Raw genomic sequence first — 18,446 nt, 5'->3', positions numbered from 1 at the left:
ATGGCTGTGAGTGCCCTTGGTATGGCCTCATTTATAACATGGACTTAGTACCGCATTCCTCGCCTCACAGTCGTTCTGAGCAAGGCACTGTGTGAACCGTAAAGTACCATAGAAGAGTATGTTGCTACTGTTAACAAATACCCATATCCTCCCTTTCTCAGTTTGGGATGGGGCAGTCAGGGAAGGCTACATCGAGGGAAGTTGAGAAAGTGGGCCTCCCAGGATGGCTCCAATTTGGACGGCCCTCCAGGAGGCCCATTCAGACAGCGACCCCACAACTCCTGCCCATGCCCATGGTCGTTTCAAGTGACGAGACTTGGCAGTGGTGAGAAGACTTTCCTTGTACTTCCCCTACATCCTCAGCCTCCTTGTTCCCTCCGGGTCTCTGCCTTAGGAGCATTGGTACCAGGGAAAATGCCCATGAGTCGTCTGGAGTAGGGACCAGACTTGGCAGCATTTGTTTCTGAAGGCCTCAGGGCCTTCCACAAGATGATTTAGATGGTCCAACTTCACTTGGCCTCCTTCCCCACAGACTGTGGTGCTGCTGGTCCAGTTTGTCGAAGCCATCGTGGTGCTGGTTCGTCAGACATCGCATGTGCGGGTGACCCGCGCCCTGCGCTGCATCTTCTTGGTGGATTGCCGATACTGCGGTGCTGTCCGTCGGTGAGGAGGAGGCAAAGGGGATGGGAGGGCTGGGCTTTTGAGCATGCTTTGGTTAATCCCCAAGATTCTGGGCCCTCCCAGTGGGAGCAGGGATGTTTACCTTTTGTGGAGTCATCCTCTGCCATGTCCCCAGCCAGGAACCCTCAGGGCATCTGAATAGGGTTCAGGGGGCTAGTAAGGTCATCAAGGTGCAGATTGATTGTGGAATGTTTGACATTTCTGTCTCCATCTTGCCGCTGACCCCTTGGTAGGGTCAGAGGGTTACAGATTTAGCTTTGGGAGTCATCTGGAGTCCTGTTCGTTTTCTGGGCTGCATTTATCTTCTCCCCAGGATACAGGTCATATTGGAAACAAAAGAACTAAGGGGCTGGGGGCAAATCAGAATTAGTAAAATCTGCTTTGTGGCCTTCTTTGCAGACTGGAAAAGAAATGTCTGGGAAGTAAATAAGCCGAAAGATCTCTCCCCATCATATCATCTCCCACTAGAGACAGTTAAAGGCCAGCCTTCCATGGCTGCCTTCTCAGTCCGCCTTCCTTCCCCACCCCAAGAAATCGGCCCATTCTGCTCTTAGCCCTTATTCCTCAGTAATCCACGATACGTCCTCTGGCCATCGTGGCAAATGGACACAATCTTGGGTAGAAGTTACTCTGCAGTGCTTTCCCAGGACTCCAGCTCTACCTTCCCCATCCAGGTCAAGAGTGTCCCATGGGGAAACATGAAATAGGAACTCACACTTCTTTAGTGGTTTATGGTTTACAGAACATTTACTTGCAGTCTTTTATTTGGTCTCAGAGGTTGACAGTAATTGTTATCATGTGCATTGTAGAAAGTGACACACAGAGAGAGGCTAAGTAATTGATCTTGGATTTTATATGTGGTTATATACTTACGTGTATGTATATACATACACACACATACATCTCTCTTCTCTCTCCTGTCTATATCTCTATCTCTTGTCTACCTCTTTTTCTCTTCTATCTTTTTCTTTCTCTTTCTCCTGTCTCCTTTTTTGCCTCTCCTGTCAATCTCTCTTGCCTTCCTCTTTCTTTTTCTTCTATCCATCTTCTGTCTCTCTCCCTTTCTCTTCTGTCTCTCTCGTTCACCTTTCTTCTATCTTTCTCTTTTTCCTGTCTCTCTTCTATCTCTTTCTTCTGTCTTTCTCTCCCTCCCTCCTATCTTTCTTTTCTAGCTCCTGTCAGTCTGTGTCTCTCTCTCTCTTCTATCTCTTTTCTGTCTAGCTCTCTTTTTCTCTCTCTTTCTGGTAGAGCTATGATTTGAATTCAGGACTTTTAACTCTAAACGGATTTTTTCTGTGGCTCCCACTCCCCCTCGGTCTTGCCTGCCCTCCTTAGGGGTCCTACCATATGACCCTCCCATTATCATTTCTTTCTTCCTAGCAACCTGCGGCAGATCTTCCAGTCTCTCCCTCCCTTCATCGACATCCTCCTCCTGCTACTCTTCTTCATGGTGATCTTTGCTATCTTGGGTGAGTCCCCTCTCTCTCCCAGTGGCCCCAGAATGTACCTCTGTCTGCCTTCACGTTATGTTTGGTTGCCTGAACTTCATGATAAGTCTTGACCTTGGTGTAGAATTCAGGGTGTATCTAGTAACTGCTTCTGAGTGCTGAGAGTGAACAGACAAATAGGGCTTTGTGCCCTCTATGGACTCAGGCTTTGCTTAGGGCGAAGCTCTCATTAGATATCTGGGAAAACAGAGAGGCCCAGGAGGGGGAAATGACCTTCCTGGGTCACACACTGATGCATTAATGAGTCTGGGAATAAACCCCAACTGTCTGGATCCTTGGGCCAGGCTTTAGGTCCTTTCCACTAGTTGTCTGGCTTCTCTCTCTTGAGCATGGAAAGCTCTGGGCCTCTCCTCTTGTCTACTCACCTTCCCTCTAGCCTGTTGTTGAACTTGGCTCTGACTTCCTCAAGAAGAAATCTTGAGGGGTCAAGAGAGAGTTATGCCCCGCCTCAGCCTCCTGCTGTTGGATCCAGGCCTTGTGGGTCACGGGGAGGAGAGGGGAAAGACCAGAGAGACTCCTTTGGGTTCCTCACCTGGCTGCCAGACATCTGAGCCCATTTTGTGTGTTGTTTTTTTCATCTCCTAGGATTTTATTTGTTCTCCCCAAATTCCTCAGACCCGGTAAGTAACGACAGATGGGTGTGCCTCTTTCTCAGGGTCTCTCCCCTTGGCCAAGGCAGCCAGGTGGTCACGGCCACACGTTAGCTTGTGTCAGAGGAACCAGATTGTCTGTGGGGCTCCATCAGTTATTCCCCGATCGTCCATTAAGCACTAACTGTGCTGCAGGCACTGTGCAGGGCATGCAAAGAGAAGTGGCCTGCCCTCAAGTAACTTACATTGTATTAGAAACAGATGCACGTGGGCAGCATTTATAGATGGCTAGAAAGTAGTTAAATCCAGCCCAGAGAACTGCCCCTTTTACCTGGGAAACCTGGAGTTTGGAGTAGGCTAGAGAGCCAGCCTCTAATTGAGGAGTCTGTCTCTGCGGATGCCAGTAGCCTTAGCGTGGCTGGGAGGGCCAGGAGATGTCTGAGTGGCTTAGAGGCCTTGGGGTTGGACAGCAAGGGGCAGGGCCAGTGTGAGCATGTAGGAAGAGAGAGGAGAGGGATTCCTGTCCGGTGGCCTCTTCAGTTACACGTCCTTGCTTGCAGACCTCCCCTTGGGCCTTTTCCTTAGACTCTCTTCCTTCCTTGGCAGTACTTTAGCACCTTGGAGAACAGCATTGTTAGCCTCTTCGTCCTGCTCACCACAGCTAAGTAAGTCGGCTTGGGCTTGGGCTTGGGCTGCCCTCTCCTCATCCCCAGACAGCCAGCCAAGCTTGTGTTGGCAGCCTTTTGGTGTCTGCCACTGTCGTTTCTTCCCAGAAAACCTCCTGGCTTACGCCGTCCAAGCTCCCTATGTCCCTTCCTGGAAAACAGTTTCTTCTGCTGAAGTGACTTAGCAGAAACTCACCCTTGGGGTGTCCCTGCGGGGGGAGTGGGAGGCACTCTGGTTATGGCATAAGTCTGTATTTTGCGGAATTCTTGCTGAAAAGGCAGCCTAGGCCTCTGGTGTTAGTTGGAGGCCTTCCTCCTACCCCCACTGCCTGTGAGCTCCACAGAGCCCTTTTTATGTCTTTACCTTAAGGATTAAAGGGTAGGGAGAAAAGGGTGAGGTTCTGAGTGCTAGGCCTGGGGCTCCTCTGGAGGGGTCCAGGCTTTAAGTTAGTCTAACAGGCCCACCACAGATGCGAAGGTATAAGGACTGTCCAGGATTTTGAGGAGAAGCAGAGCCATGAAGCCCTTCAATTTCTAGCTCTTTGTGTCCCTACCCCAAAAAGGACCAATGCACCTCCAGGGCCTGGCCAAGGGCTCTGTCAGTCCTTGCTTCTGGTGCTCCTTTGACAAGGCCTAGCCTGCTCCTAGGGTGGGAGAGAGGAAAAGCTTAGCGAGAAGCAGGCAGGGTGCTGGAGGTTCAGCTGCCTCCGCAGCCCTCCGAGGTGAGCCTTCTTAGGACAGAGCCTAACTCCCTTTGCCTCTGTTGGGGCTCACAGCTTCCCAGATGTCATGATGCCCTCATACTCACGGAGCCCCTGGGCCTGCGTCTTCTTCATCGTGTACCTCTCCATCGAGCTCTACTTCATCATGAACTTGGTGAGTAGGCAGCGAGGAGTCCCTGATCATCTCTGCTCCAGGCTCAGGGGGAGAGGAGGGGAGAGAGCTGCAAAAGTCACCTCACGTCCACAAGCAAAGACTGACCAGTCCCTTCTGTCAGTTCAGAGGAGGAAACAGGCACAGACTTGCTCCTGGTCTCAGCGGTAACTCAGCCAGGATTGAAGCCTCGGCCTCATCCCCTGGACTTACCGTACGTGCAGCGTGGCGAGCCAGGGAGAGTGGGATGAGAATGAAGTGTGGAGAAAGTCAGCCAGGGTGGGGGTGGCTCATGGTGGAACATTACCAGTTCAGTTCAGCAAGCATTGATTACATGTCTGTGCGCAGGCTGGAGATAAAACTGCAAAAGCCTAACGGTCCCGGCCCCCCCCACAGTAAACTTCAGATAGTTGGGGGAAGGAGGGAGCACTAAACCAGTGCCGCTGGTTGCTGAGCCAAGGAAGTCGTGCCTGTTAGGCCATCATACCTTGAAGGCAAGGACGGTTTCTGGGCTGTGTGTGGATGGCTTGGTGCCTGCCTTGAGGCCAGAGATCTGGCTGATCTGGAGATAGGTTGAAGGTCAGCATGGTGGGCAGAGAGGACATGAGATGGGGCATCAGAACTTAAACCCTCCTAGTGGGAAGAGCAAGATGATGCTGTATCTGAAATGTCAGATAGACTCAAGAATCTGTGTGTGGTGCTGGAGACAGTGGGGAGTCCCTGAAAGCTCTTGAGCAGGGGGGGATCTGGTCAGACCTGTCCCTAAAGGCTGCTGGATAGATGAGGACCAAGCCTGACAGCAGCAGGATTGATCAACTTGATCAGCCACAGTAAGGTGGTCCAGGGCCTAGGTGATGAAGTCCTGAACCATCCTGATTGTGGAACAAGGGGAGAGATGGGGCTGGATGTCATGGGGGTAGAATAGATGAGATAAGGCAACTGGTTGGCTATGGAGAGTGAGGGAGAGAGGGCAGACTCTGGGAGGCCTTGGAGACTGCATCTCTGGTGGGTCCAATTATTAAGTAGAGGTACGGCTTTATGTGATTAATAATGAGTTTTCAGTCTCAGGACTTAAAAATCGTAGAGTCCCCCTACCCCCAGAATAACAAATTTAGAGAAAATCTGGTCAGTAAGGTGATGGATGAGCAAATGTGGATGCTGATAGCCTTCCCAGAACTGAAGCAGGAAGATTTAGGTTAGCCTTGGAAAGGACTTCCCAATACAAGACGGAAACTCTGGAATGTAGAACCCAGAAGACTCTCCTGATTGTGGAGACACTCGAACCTAGTATCAGCAGGACCCTCAGGGAGAACTGGAGAAGGGCTCTGCAAAAGGATGGGTAAAGGGGGTCCTTGGAGCATGCACACATTTGTGGCTGCCTCCAACAGGAGGCTCTAAGTTTCCAGGTCTTTGTTTGTTGCTTTTTTTTTTCCTTTTGAGAAGCAGCAAGGCTCTTAGCTGATGAGCCTCAGTTTCCTCCTCTGTAAAATAGAGACCTTTGTACTACCTACTTCACCCCAGGAGAAACCTCTTTGTAAAGTTTCAGATGCCTGATAAACATGAATCGTTGTTCATCCACAGCTCCTGGCTGTCGTGTTCGATACATTCAATGACATCGAGAAGCGCAAGTTCAAGTCTCTGTTGCTTCACAAGCGCACGGCCATTCAGCATGCGTACAGCCTGCTCCTCAGCCAGCGGGTATGGGGAGTGGGGCAGTAGGTGCACACACAGACACATGCACCAACGTAGCCATGTGGGCACATGCAAAGACACGTGACTGCATTCTCACATGCCCAGAGACACACGGGGACCCAAACGAGCCCAATGGTTGAGCTCCTGGCAATGAGAGAGTGGGTGCCCCATGGCTGCAGGCAGCATTTACTCTAAGTGGTTCCTGCTTCCCCAGAGGGAAAGCCAAAGCCACTACAGGGATTGGGTTATTGAGGGAGCCATAAGATGTCAGCGTTGGAAAGGCCCCAGAAGAGCTCTCTTCCCACCCTCCTCAGTTTAGAGATGAATGGCACTAGGCGAGACTTGCCCAGCATCGCAGTCTCTAGAGAGGGAAACCCGTATATAGACAAAAATGTAGTTAATGGCCAACCCAGGTCTCCTGATTTTGCAAGGACCACCACAGCGGCCCTGGAGGGAGGGGCTTCTGTGTCCACGTTGTGCACATTCTGTGTCCTCCCCTTCCCTCATCCTTTGCAGAGGCCCTCTGGGATCTCCTTCCGGCAGTTTGAAGGCCTAATGCGGTTTTATAAGCCCCGGATGGGGGCTCGGGAGCGCTATCTCACTTTCAAAGCTCTGAATCAAAGCAATACCCCTCTGCTCAGGTAGGACTTTACCTTTTGGAACCTTGGATGGACCGAAGCAATGAAAGGAGGCAGGGGGTGGGGGGAACGAGAGGTGGCAAGTGAGGGAAGGCCCTGAGGCTTGGGGCCCAAATTCTGGCTTGGCCACTTCCTAGCTTTCCATAGGTAACCTGGGTGGCCTTATGCAAGTTCCTTAGCTTGTCTGTGCCTATGTCTGTGTCTGTGTCTGTGTCTGCAAAATGGAAGGGTTGGACTGCATGGTCTTTAAGGTCCCTCCAACTCTAAAACTACCATCCTAAAAGTGAATGACCAAGAAGAGGGAGGCATCACTTCCCGGAAAAGCCCTAGCAACAAGCCCCTGAGGCCTGTAATTAACAGTAGAATCCTGCAGACCTAAGGGCCTGAGAAAGGCCCAGTCCTAGAAGAGGAGCTAGGTCCTAGGGAGGGCAGCCATCACCACCACTGCATGCTCGCTGTGCTTGGGGCTGGCAACATCCTGGTGATGCTTCCCTCTGAATGTGACCCAGATATAAAGGGATCCAGACATTCCAAGTGGTTTGTTTACATTACCCGGAAAGAACAAATTGACTTAAGCCTAAGCAGCCTCCAGCCCTGCCAAGACCTTCCTCCCAAGTGTTCTCTTGAGGGTGAGGATACAAGCCCTTCTGGGTCGAATAAATAGTCACTTAGAGATTCTGACCCATTCCCTGGCCCAAGGACAGAAGTTGTCCATCGGAGCTCTTTCAGGAGTGTTGCAGCTCAAGATCATGGCCCCCAGTGCTCAGAGATGTGGCTCTGGTGTTTTCAAGGAAGGGATGAATGACCAGAACTGAAGGTCGTGGATCTAGGAGCCCTTCTGCTTTCTTGAAGATATTGGGTGGATTCCTTTGGAGGAGAAAGCAGCTTAATGGAAAAGATTGAGTTTGGAGTTAGTGGACCTGGGTTCAAATTCCAGTCTTTCTCTCTGTTATTTGCATTATCTTGGCCAACGCATCTTCTCTTTCCTCGGCCTCAGTTTCTTTTACTGCCCAATGAAGACACTGGACTTAGATGACCTGTAAGTTCCCTTCCAGTTCTAAATCTAGGATCTCAGGCTGTGTCCTTCTGAAATCATCCATGCTCTGTCATTTTGAAGAGGCCTCCATAATTGTCCCCAGCCAGCCAAGCTCTGAAGCTTTTCCTTCAGAGGTGGGAAAAGCAGGCAGGGCTGGAAACTGGAGAGTCCCTGGAGCTTGTTGTAACTTTCCCTCTCTTCCCTTTTGTCTCTGACAGTCTGAAGGATTTTTATGATATCTATGAAGTTGTTGCCTTAAAATGGAAGGTGAGTGCACTTCTTCCCAAGAAGGTCTTGGGGGCAGGGAAGAAGATGGGAGATACTCAGGAGCTGTAGGACTTTACTCTTGAGTGCTGCCAGGGGCACCATTGCCTTTTGTGGCCCCACAAAATGGGACTCATTGAAGCCAGATACCTAAGGTTCAATTGCTCTGCCAGTTAAATGAGGGGAGGGAAGAAGAAAGGGAGAGAAGCATGAAAGGAGGAAGAAAAGAAGAAAAGGAAAGAGGGAGGGAGAAAAGAACAGAAGGATGGAAGAAGGAAGGGAGAGAAAGAGGAAGGAAGAGGAGAAAGGAAGGAAGGAAAGAGAAGGTGAGAAGGAGGAAGGGAAGAAAGGAAGAAGAAAAGAGAAGAGTGGTTTTCAAATAGCTTTCCAGGGTAGTGCCAGTTGTGGTCCTTACTGTTTATTCTTGTTTGTTTTCTGGGCTCAGGCAAAACGCAATAAAGAACACTGGTTCGATGAGCTTCCCCGCACAGCCTTCCTCATTTTCAAAGGTAAATTCCTCACTATACACAGCGACTCTTAATGGAAAGGAAGAAAAGATAACTAATGATAATGACCACTTTGGGCCCTTCTTGGGATAGTTGCTGAGAAGATGCACCCTACCCTTCTCAGACTTGGGGGCTAGAGGGGTGAGATGCTACACTTGCCATGTACAATGGATGGCTTCGTTGGCTTTACTGAACTGCCTTCCTTTGTTCCAAAATGTAAAGATTAAAATGAATATCCAATATTCCAAGTGTTATATTTAATATTAAATATTTAACATGAGGCAAAGGGAATGTAAAGCTAGAAAAACCCAGAGAGCTTCCCCCTGCCCCCACGTGGATCCCCAGAGAGCGTGGGCGGCCAGAACCAAACTAAAAACCTCAACCATGTCATCTATGCACATACAAGAAAGGGAAAAGGGAATTGTGGGAAATGTAGTCTGAAGCACATATTCTAATTAATACATTCCTCCCTGTGATCCTATGGGAGATTAGTCTCCCAATGGATCATGAAAACATAACTAACTTATAACTTTAACTAGAGGTATATACAAATATTACAGTTTTTAAAGGGAAATCCCCCAAATAATTTGGGGATAAGAGGAAAATAAAAGAGAAAATTAACAAAACCAATAATAGGTGCATTGATAAACAAAAACAATTAGGGGGCAACCCCCTTTAGCATAAGAGTGTACATTCAAAACAAATGCATTCAACCCCACCAAATTTCAAATTCTCCATATCTCAAAGTTCACTCTGGATCTTCTGGTGCAGCGTGTGGTCTCTGCAGGCATCTTCATGGCACCTTCTCCAAAAAGTTTGCCTTCTGGATTCTGGGAGGTAGTCTTTTGTTCTAAATTAGGCTCAAATTCAAATCAAAGTTCACAACTACAACATAGTCCTGTTCCCCCCAGGGAAATAAGAATACAAAAGGATGATTGTTGGTAAGGGGAATACTTGGAAATGAGGATGGCTTGAAAATAGCTCAATAAGGGGGCAGCTGGGTAGTTCAGTGGATTGAGAGCCAGGCCTAGAGACGGGAGGTCCTAGGTTCAAATCTGGCCTCAGACACTTCCCAGCTGTGTGACCCTGGGCAAGTCACTTGACCCCCATTGCCTAGCCCTTAACACTTTTCTGCCTTGGAGCCAATACACAGTATTGACTCCAAGATGGAAGGTAAGGGTTTAAGAAAAAAGAAAGAAAAAAGAAAATAGCTCAATAAAAATGATGGAGGGTTGAGTTTTTGCTTCTGTTCTTGTTAAAGTTTAAAAGTTTCTGACTGGCCATTATCTGAGAATCTGATGAGAATACAAGACCTAACTCCCTGGGGTCAGGGCCCTTGCCCTTGTGGGTCCTCCTTGGCCTATGTGTTACTATTCACTATAACCAAGGGGAGACCAGAAGACAACAAATGGAGCTCTTTAACAGAGATGGTCCACACATACACCTCTGTTCTGCCCATGAATTGCCCATAGGCTGATTGATGCTAAGTACCTGCTGTGAACTCAGTGGCAGGTTTTGTGCCACAAAAATGCCAAGAAGCATTTTTTTTGTTTATTTTATATTTAATTGTAATTACATGTAAACAAAACCCAGGCCTTCCTTCAGGTGGTTGACAAGGTAGTCCTTGTCATGTTCTTATCAAAGCAGGAATATAGGTCAGGAAGTGGTATGTGAAGCCAGCTGGGTATGTGGTACCTTGGGAAGTTTGGCCCCTGGATAATAAGCTCTCTGGACAAGGCTGTAAGGCATGAAGAGTGGGAAAATAGGGAAGACTCGTGGAGATGGAAGCCAAGACCCTTTAGGCATATCCAGAATAAGCCACCACCAATCTTGACCATTTCCCGATAGGAGGCTGGGCACAATGGATGGACTTAGGGTAAGAATAGACACCGTTTTTGACTTAATATTCTTCTTTTCCATTAGGCATTAATATCCTAGTGAAATCCAAAGGCTTCCAGTATTTCATGTGTAAGTATCTTCTAGGCATGTGGCAAGACTTCCTACTGAATTCCTTTCCTATCCAGTGGGATTGCAGGGTAAAGGGTGGCATACTGGCCTGCCTGCTTGTCTTTCACAGTCCAGCGGTCATCAGTGCACTTAATTTCCTTGGACCCGAGTCACTCTAATGTTTGACCCTTGACTTGTGCCCTTTCTATAAGACCTGCTCTTTTCCTTGTCCTAGCAGTGACCCACAGCCCTAAGCGAGGTCAGGAGCCCAGCGCCCTTCCTCCACACAGGGTATTCCAGAAGGGAGCAGAGAAGGCCCCAGATGAACCCTTCCCTGGGGAATTAGAAACAGGGCCTGGGAAAGGATCTCCTTACAGCGGGTGGATGAGTGGGTGTGACAGTGCTGCTGCTGGCTTCCCTGGGGCTGCTTCACTCAGTCTTAGAATGTCTGGGGAATGTACCAGGGACCTTCATCAATAAACTTGTGCCCCATTTCTTCCTCTGCTGCCCCACGGGCCTTTGTTTCCAGATGTGGTGGTAGCTGTCAATGGTATATGGATCCTCGTGGAAACTTTCATGCTGAAAGGTCAGTACCCGCTGGGTGCTTAGCCATGGCCTCATCATGGTCGGGCCTGATCCCTGAGGCCCCCCTCTCTGTTTTGCAGGTGGAAACTTCTTCTCCAAAAACGTGCCCTGGAGTTACATTGTCTTCCTCACCAGTGAGTTCTCAGGGCCAGGAGAAGCCAGGAAAGGCTTCGTGATGGTGGGGAGGGCTTCAGTTGCAATTAGAAACTCATTCCTCTTCTGCCTTGGAACCCATACTTGGTTTTAATTCTAAGACAGAAGGTAAGGGTTTAAAAAAAAGAATCCCATTCATTCTACTCTAAGAACAATGTCGCCTTCTGGGAAAAGGAGGAAAGTTGGCTCCCTCCTGGGGCCCCAAGGCATTGGGTATTCTAAACAGAAGCAAGTGGAGCATGTAATCGATGGTTCCTGGTGTATTCCTAGCTAGCTGTGTGACCATGGGCCAGTCGCTTCAGTTTCCGGGGCCTCAGGCTCTACGTTAAAAGGAAAGGATTGGATTAGGGTTGTTTAAGTCTTTCCTAGTGGTCACAACAGGCTGTGATTCTGGTTGAAAGGGAAGCATCTGATTGTGAACTTCACTTCTCTAGAAGGGGAGGTTTGGCTCACCCTGCCTTGAGAGACATATTAATCCAGTGTGGAAGGTGCTGAAGCTACACTGCATTGTATTTGGACCGAGATAGAGCATCAGAGAGGAAACTGAGCCAGCCTGGGCTTCAGGATCCCAGATGAGGATATTGTGGGGTGTGGGATGGGGAGAGCTGGGATATGTCAGTGCCAAGGTAGACTCAGTGGCTTTGGAGGTCCTTCCCAACCCTGTCATTCTCTTTACAGTCTATGGGGTAGAACTGCTTCTGAAGACCACGGGTTTGGGGCCTGTGGAATATCTCACCTCTGGATGGAACCTGTAAGTGAGAGAGAGGGAGGGAAGGAGGTGGGAAAGACGGGCTGGTGGAGGACAGTGACTCAGGCCGCCCTTGCTTGGTTGATCCTGCTACAGCAGCTAACTTTGCATGTGGCTCAGAACTCTCATACCTGACTGCCCCTCATAGGCTAGGCTCTCCGAATCCTTCATCCAACTGGGAGAGTCCAGGTAGCCTTCTTCTCCCCAGCTAAAGAGGACTCTGTACAGTCTCCCTTAAGGAGGCTGGAAGGGATGGGAAGGACCTGGATCCCTCTCCCAGTACCACCTCCCTCCCTCATGGGGTGCGTGAGGGACAAGAATGAGGGCTAAGAACCTGGAGGAAGAGCTGAGGAATGAGAGGCACAGTTTTGGTTATTTCCAGTGCCGCAAGTATCCGTGGAGACACCAGAAAGTGTCTCAGAGTTTTCTGATCCTGGGGGAAGCCTTCTAGAAGCCTTTTGTAACTCCCTTGGGGGTTTCCAGCTTGTGGCCACTTAACAACCACTGGTGGCTGCCTGGGGTCAGTCTTCCTGGGATCAGATCGGGTGCCATGCCATCTAACCTCACCCATGGCCAGGAAGGGTTCTTCAGGCTTCTTCCTAACAGTCAGAGAGCATCCACCGTATGCACAAAGCAGGCTTCTCCTTTAGGACTCGCAGACCCTAAGTCTGTGCTGTGACCAAGTCAGTTGTTGAAACCATAAGGGCAAAGCATTCGACGTCAGCTGAATGGGGGGGGCCCCGATGGGTTCCCTGCTCTGAGCCTCCTCTGCTTGTTGTATTGTTGACCAGGGAACTTCAGTCTGGGATTCAGGGGCAGGATACATGAGCTGTTGCTTCTTCCTTCCTCTTTAGTTTTGACTTCTCTGTAACGGCATTCGCCTTCCTGGGACTCTTAGCCTTGGCTTTCAACATGGAGCCCTTCTATTTCATCGTGGTCCTACGCCCACTCCAGCTCCTGAGGTGACAAGGGGAAGCATTGAGCCTGGGAAGTGGGGAGGGGTGAAGGGGCAATACAGGTCATGGGAGCAGGTCAGAGGATTCCCTCGATCCCATCTGGGAGCTGAGCAGGGAAATGGGCATGGAGGCCGGCAACCATATCCCTAAGGATTCCTTTTCCTAGAAGAAATGGCCCATTGGAGAAGGGCTTATGCTGACCCTGTTCATGTCAGGCTCCCTGGGGTCACTTGACGTAGCCTTGGAAACAGTGGCCCCCCAGATAACCTCTGAACTAGCTTCTTTGCTCTGGGAATCTCACTGGGGCTGAGCCTTGACTCTCCCCAAATCCCCAACCTTTGAAGTCTCAGCCCCTTCTCCACAGAGGTCAACTGAGGCAACATTTGGAGGAAAGGGTCAAGGACTGTCACCATGGACCTAAACGTGATTCATTCTCTCGGTGTCTCTCAGGTTGTTTAAGTTGAAAAAGCGGTACAGGAATGTGCTGGACACCATGTTTGAGCTGCTCCCCCGCATGGCCAGGTACTGTACCTTCTGCCAAATGCTCAGACCAAGGGGGCCGGGGTGAGAGGGCTGTAGGGTCTCCAAGCACAGCCTCCAGGCAAGGAGAGATCTCGTAATCCAACAGAGTCCACCCCTGCAGTGTGCCATCTCGCACCTGGCACCACAGTAACAGACCTCCTCCTTTCTCTGCCCAGTCTCCCAAAGCTGCCAGGGTCAGAGGGCAGGGGCATGGCAGTGTTGGCAGCCAGAGCAGGTGGTTCACCCAGCAGTCGGGGTGACTCCTTCCAACTCAGTGAGGAGGGAATAGCTGACCTTGCCTGCCCCTTCTCCAAGTTACCCTGTGGCCTTTTTCTGTCTCCTAGCCTGGGCCTCACCCTGCTCATTTTTTACTACTCCTTTGCCATCGTGGGCATGGAGTTCTTCTATGGAATCCTCTACCCCAACTGCTGCAAGTGAGTATGTGGGGGTACCCCGCCAATAGCCGAGGCTGTCACCCCATGGGCCCCAGGGGCAGCCCCCTGCCCTTTGGAGAGAGTGAGCCTGACCCGAAATCTAGTCACCATGAATGCCTCTGGCCTCAGGGTCCCCGGGACCTTCTCCGGCCTCTGTCATCAGGGCCCTCATCTGTACCCATTTTAAGCTGTGGCTCCCTCGCCCTCCACACTGCACACAGGGCATAGCATAGTCTAGGGTAGGAGCCGGAGCCTGACTGGCTCCTGGGGGAGTTCTTAGAGCTCATTCCTGGGGTGCCTCTCCCCATCGCCCCTGACGGGAGGCAGCCCAGGCCCAGGGTTCTCTAGTCCCGTGGCCTGTGTGCTGCATGCCCCAGTGCCAAGCTGGCAGTCGTATTCCTGAGGCCAGACAGTCTGGGAACCCCAAGAAAGGGCTCCGGCCTCCTAAGGGGTCACAGCTCCCTTGATCCTGCCTTTTCTTCCTCCCGTTGTAAAAGCCCCTTATTTTGCCATTAGCGCTGCCTAAATGTTCTCTTCTGAGTCCCAAGGCTGTGAGGATGTCAGCTTTTGCTGCCAAAGCTGGCAAAGTGATGGCTGAGGGAAATTGCAGCCCCTTCCCATAGCTGCCTATGAAGGAGCAGCCAGGAGGGCCAGACAAGTTCTTAAGGCGCCTACGAGGGTCCCAGAATCAGGCGCAGAGAAATCTGTGGAGGGGCATCTCCACAGCATGGAGGCAGCACATGTTCTGCGTGAAGCTACGCTGGGTTTGCCCTAGAGGGAGCGGAGCTCAAAGCCCCACTTAGAGCAGGGAGCTGGCGAGGAGACGCCGTCTTTCTCTTCTCCCCTTGTCAATTCCTTCTTCTGGTAGCTGAGAGAGGGACTGGGCAGGAGGAGGCATGGGAGCAACTGAGACACTTGCGGGCTTGGTCATGACTCTGGAAGCTGCACATGGCATCCAAGTCAGGTAGGTGAGAGAAGCCGAGGCTCCTCTGGACGCTGGGTGCAGGGATAGGAGGGAAAGGGCCTAGGAACGAGAGCCGCTGAGTGACCAAGGACGCGTCTTAGCTGGTTGGCTTCAGGCTCTGCTCGAGTGCCCCGGCTCCAGTGTGGACGGTCCCCAGGGCCCCCCAACACCAGGCACGTTCCTCTTGCTTCCCATGTAGCACCAGCACAGTGGCCGATTCCTATCGCTGGATCAACCACACGCTGGACAACAAGACCAGCGTGGAAGAGGGCTACTATTATCTCAACAACTTCGACAACCTCCTGAACAGTTTTGGTGAGCTCAGAGATGGCACTCGGGCCTGCTGGGAGGGACACGGCAGGCAGGTTCTCTTCTGGCTAGGCAGGATCCATGTGCTAAGGTCATTGGGCTCTTTTTTTTAACCCTCACTTTTCATCTTAGAATCAATACTGTATATTGGTTCCAAGGCAGAAGGGTGATAAAGGCTAGGCAATGGGGGTTAAGTGACTTAACCTAGACAGCTAAGAAGTGTCTGAGGTCAGATTTGAGCCCAGGTCCTCCCATCTCTCCTCCTGGCTCTTCATCCACCAAAAGACGTAGCTACCCCGCATTGGGCTCTTTTTGCAGGAGAGGCCCAAGAAGGATTTGAAGTGATAAGGATGGATGGTGGGGGAGTTGGGGCTGGAGTGCAGGGGCTCCGGGATGTTCCGGACTCCTTGGCTTCCTTGACCTTAGCATCTTTCCTGTCCAAAGCCAGTTATTATGGAGCTTTGGGAGAGCTCTTTTGGTGCCGTCTCATTTGTTCTAAATCCCATTTGCAGTTTTCCTCCCCTGTTAAAGCAGGCTTGTGTCCGTCTCAGCTTTGCTGATGTGCTATGGTAGGGACAGGGAAAACACCGCCCCACACTGAAGTGAGTTTTTATTTTTGATCACGGGGACATGGGGTGTTCACCTTTGTAAGAAACTTGGGATAAGACATCCCACCCCCAGCCCCGGTACAAATCAGAAACTGCTTTGCGAGCTAGCCTTAGAAGACGTCCTGGGGTACTGCTCGGTCGAGTGATTTGTCCAAGATCACCCAGCCAGTATGTGCCTGAGGTGAAATGTAAACCCAGGTCTTCCTGATTCTACGGCTGGCTCTGTCCCTGGAGCCCCGCAAGACTTCTGCACTGACTGATTTGTAGATTTTCTGGAGCATGGCGCCCAAAGGCTAGAGTGAAGGTTGGTGAGAGGGCGGCTCAGCACACACACACGAGTTCACTATGTTGTAAGAAGATGGCCTGAAAAGGGGGACAGGGATGGAGATCTGACCTTGAAAGGATTTGGGTCAACCCAGGGCATCTTCCTTTTTGTTTCTCCTTTCCATGGCAGTGACCTTGTTCGAGCTTACAGTGGTCAATAACTGGTACATTATCATGGTAAGCATCATTCCTGCTGCCTGGCATGCTCCAGCAGCCTTCTCTGATTCCCTGATTGGGCAACCCCAATTCCATTCTGAGGCCACAAGGCCTGGCCCCAGGGTCAGCGGACAGCCATTCCTGCCCGCCTGGCCAAAGATGGCTTTTCTTCAGGCTGGCCACTCAGCAGCTAAATGGGCCAAGGCCCACAGTGTCTGCTAGCCTTGAAGGTCTTATTCCTCTCTCACTCCCAAGTTAGGCTCTGTACTCTGTCGATCTCATCTTTTCAGTGGAGACTTTGATTAATGCTGGCAGCCTTTCCCCCTTGCTCCTTTTCCTGAATATCCAAAAGTGATTCCCAAGGGGAGATCTTACCACCCTCACACATACCGATCTATCTTCTGGGCCTGCCTGTCCTCCTGTCGGCTTCTGCTGCCCAGCACTGTGATCAAGGCCACCGAGCTGTTCTGGAGTGTGCTCAGGCCAGGGCCAGGGGCTCTGGGGTATGCAGGCATCATGGGCCCTGCCCTAAAGGACCTCATGGCTTGTTTCCCTTGATCTTTAGGAAGGGGTCACCTCTCAGACTTCCCACTGGAGCCGCCTGTACTTCATGATATTCTACATTGTGACCATGGTAGGTCCCTGACCCAGAAAGGGCACCTCTGTCCTACACCTGCCCACATCCTCCCTCATTCATGGGGCCAGGTCCAAGGAGGGTGGAGGTGAGATGGCCAGTGCACATGGCCCAGGGGATTCTCTGCCTCTACCCAGCTTACAGAGGCCTCCCTCACCCTCACTTTGCATCCCCTGGTTAGGTGGTGATGACCATTATCGTCGCCTTCATCCTTGAGGCCTTCGTTTTCAGAATGAACTATAGCCGGAAAAACCAGGACTCTGAAGGTCAGTGCTAGACTCTCCCAAGGCCTGTGGTTTGCCAGCTGCCTTATTTGTATATTGATTTTTAAAACCCTTACCTTCCACCTTAGAATCAATACTAAAAATCAGTTCCAACGCAGAAGAGTAGTAAGAGCTAGGCCATTGGGATTAAGTGACTTGCCCAGGGTCACACAGCTAGGAAGTGTCTGAGGTCATTTTGAATCCAGGACCTCTCAACTCTAGACCTGGCTCTCGACCATTGATCCACTTAACTGCCCCTTGCCAACTGCCTTTTAAAGTAAAAATCCTGAACCCAAAGTACCCAGGAAAGAGCTAAGAGTCTCCTGTCAAGCCCTAAACACCACGACCCCAAGCAGGAAGCTCCCTTCTACTTTGACCTCATCTTGAAGCTCCTGATGCTTCTCTCCTTCCTTTGGCAGTAGACAGAGGCATCATCCTAGAGAAGGACATTTCCAAGGAGGAGCTGATGGCTATATTGGAGCTCTATAGGCAGATCCAGGGTTCTGCTTCTGACATCTCTCAATTCCTGAAAATCCGCTCACAGATGGATAAATACGGGGTGAGTACATTGGATGAGCTGATGTTCATCTGGACTCTCCGGCCTTCTGTGCTCTGGCCAGGGCTTTTGGTCCTAGAGTGGGAGATGGGGCATCTTTGGGCGATTTCTCCTCGGCTCCTTTCTCAGATGTCTGACACATTTGCCTTGGAGAATTTAGATGAGATAGAAAGCCCCGGCAACAAACAGTCGGGGGCCCTCCGGGCCCCAGAGATTTCCTTCCTGCTACACACCCCCATAGGACAGACCCGTGATAACATTAGGGCCTTTTTTTCCTTCAAGCAAAACTCTGTGGTGTTTCTGGGAAGAAGGTCGAAGACCAAAAGCGACCTGAGCATAAAGATGTACCAAGAAGAGATAAAGGTAGGAACAGCCCAGCCTGTCTGCTGGAGGTGTGTCGGTTGTGCCTGGGCAAGTGGATGGACAGTGGCAGCGTTTGGCGGCTGGTGCAGAGGGACGGAGAAGGAGGGGCACGGGGGAGTGTTGGCCTTGGTGTCAGGAAGACCCAGATTCAAACCCTGGGACACTGGACGAGTCAGTTAGTGTAGCCTCAGTTTCTTCATCTGTCAGATGGGGAAATAGCAAGGCTCTGCTGAGAACATACGTGTAAGGTGCTTGCTTTGCCCACCTGCGAGCCCGATAGAAGTCAGCCATTTGCCACCGCGTGGTGCTGATGCCTCTGCCCCCGAGAGTGAGCCTGGTGCTTGGCCGCATGAATCGCTGCTCTTTCCTGAGCCACTCCTTAGGAAGCTCACACCTACACACATGCATGAACTGGGACGGATGTGTGCACACGCACGCACCTGCCCCATAGCCCAGGGTAGTCAGAGCGCG

At 50.9% G+C, this 18,446-nt stretch overlaps 1 protein-coding gene across 4 annotated transcripts in view; it reads left to right on the top strand.

Annotated features, from left to right (window-relative positions):
* The window catches only part of TPCN1 (two pore segment channel 1), a 61,979-nt gene that overhangs the window by 40,122 nt on the left and 3,411 nt on the right, over positions 1-18,446 (top strand). For 3 of the 4 annotated variants that reach the window (XM_007490004.3, XM_007490005.3, XM_007490006.3), the window contains 22 exons: positions 533-663; positions 2,062-2,150; positions 2,775-2,809; positions 3,386-3,444; positions 4,221-4,320; positions 5,899-6,015; positions 6,526-6,650; positions 7,902-7,950; positions 8,393-8,456; positions 10,377-10,421; positions 10,930-10,986; positions 11,066-11,119; positions 11,817-11,889; positions 12,741-12,848; positions 13,293-13,364; positions 13,709-13,798; positions 14,962-15,077; positions 16,134-16,180; positions 16,725-16,793; positions 16,975-17,059; positions 17,476-17,615; positions 17,895-17,975. In XM_007490004.3, the coding sequence (XP_007490066.2) occupies positions 533-663; positions 2,062-2,150; positions 2,775-2,809; positions 3,386-3,444; positions 4,221-4,320; positions 5,899-6,015; positions 6,526-6,650; positions 7,902-7,950; positions 8,393-8,456; positions 10,377-10,421; positions 10,930-10,986; positions 11,066-11,119; positions 11,817-11,889; positions 12,741-12,848; positions 13,293-13,364; positions 13,709-13,798; positions 14,962-15,077; positions 16,134-16,180; positions 16,725-16,793; positions 16,975-17,059; positions 17,476-17,615; positions 17,895-17,975 (1,806 nt within the window). The remainder of the gene's footprint in view (positions 1-532; positions 664-2,061; positions 2,151-2,774; positions 2,810-3,385; positions 3,445-4,220; positions 4,321-5,898; positions 6,016-6,525; positions 6,651-7,901; positions 7,951-8,392; positions 8,457-10,376; positions 10,422-10,929; positions 10,987-11,065; positions 11,120-11,816; positions 11,890-12,740; positions 12,849-13,292; positions 13,365-13,708; positions 13,799-14,961; positions 15,078-16,133; positions 16,181-16,724; positions 16,794-16,974; positions 17,060-17,475; positions 17,616-17,894; positions 17,976-18,446) is intronic. The other variant, XM_016432448.2, reaches the window with a different exon arrangement.

Source organism: Monodelphis domestica, chromosome 3 (genome assembly GCF_027887165.1).
Source record: "Monodelphis domestica isolate mMonDom1 chromosome 3, mMonDom1.pri, whole genome shotgun sequence".
Taxonomy (NCBI): Eukaryota; Metazoa; Chordata; class Mammalia; order Didelphimorphia; family Didelphidae; genus Monodelphis; species Monodelphis domestica.
This window is presented reverse-complemented; position numbering and strand designations above follow the sequence as displayed.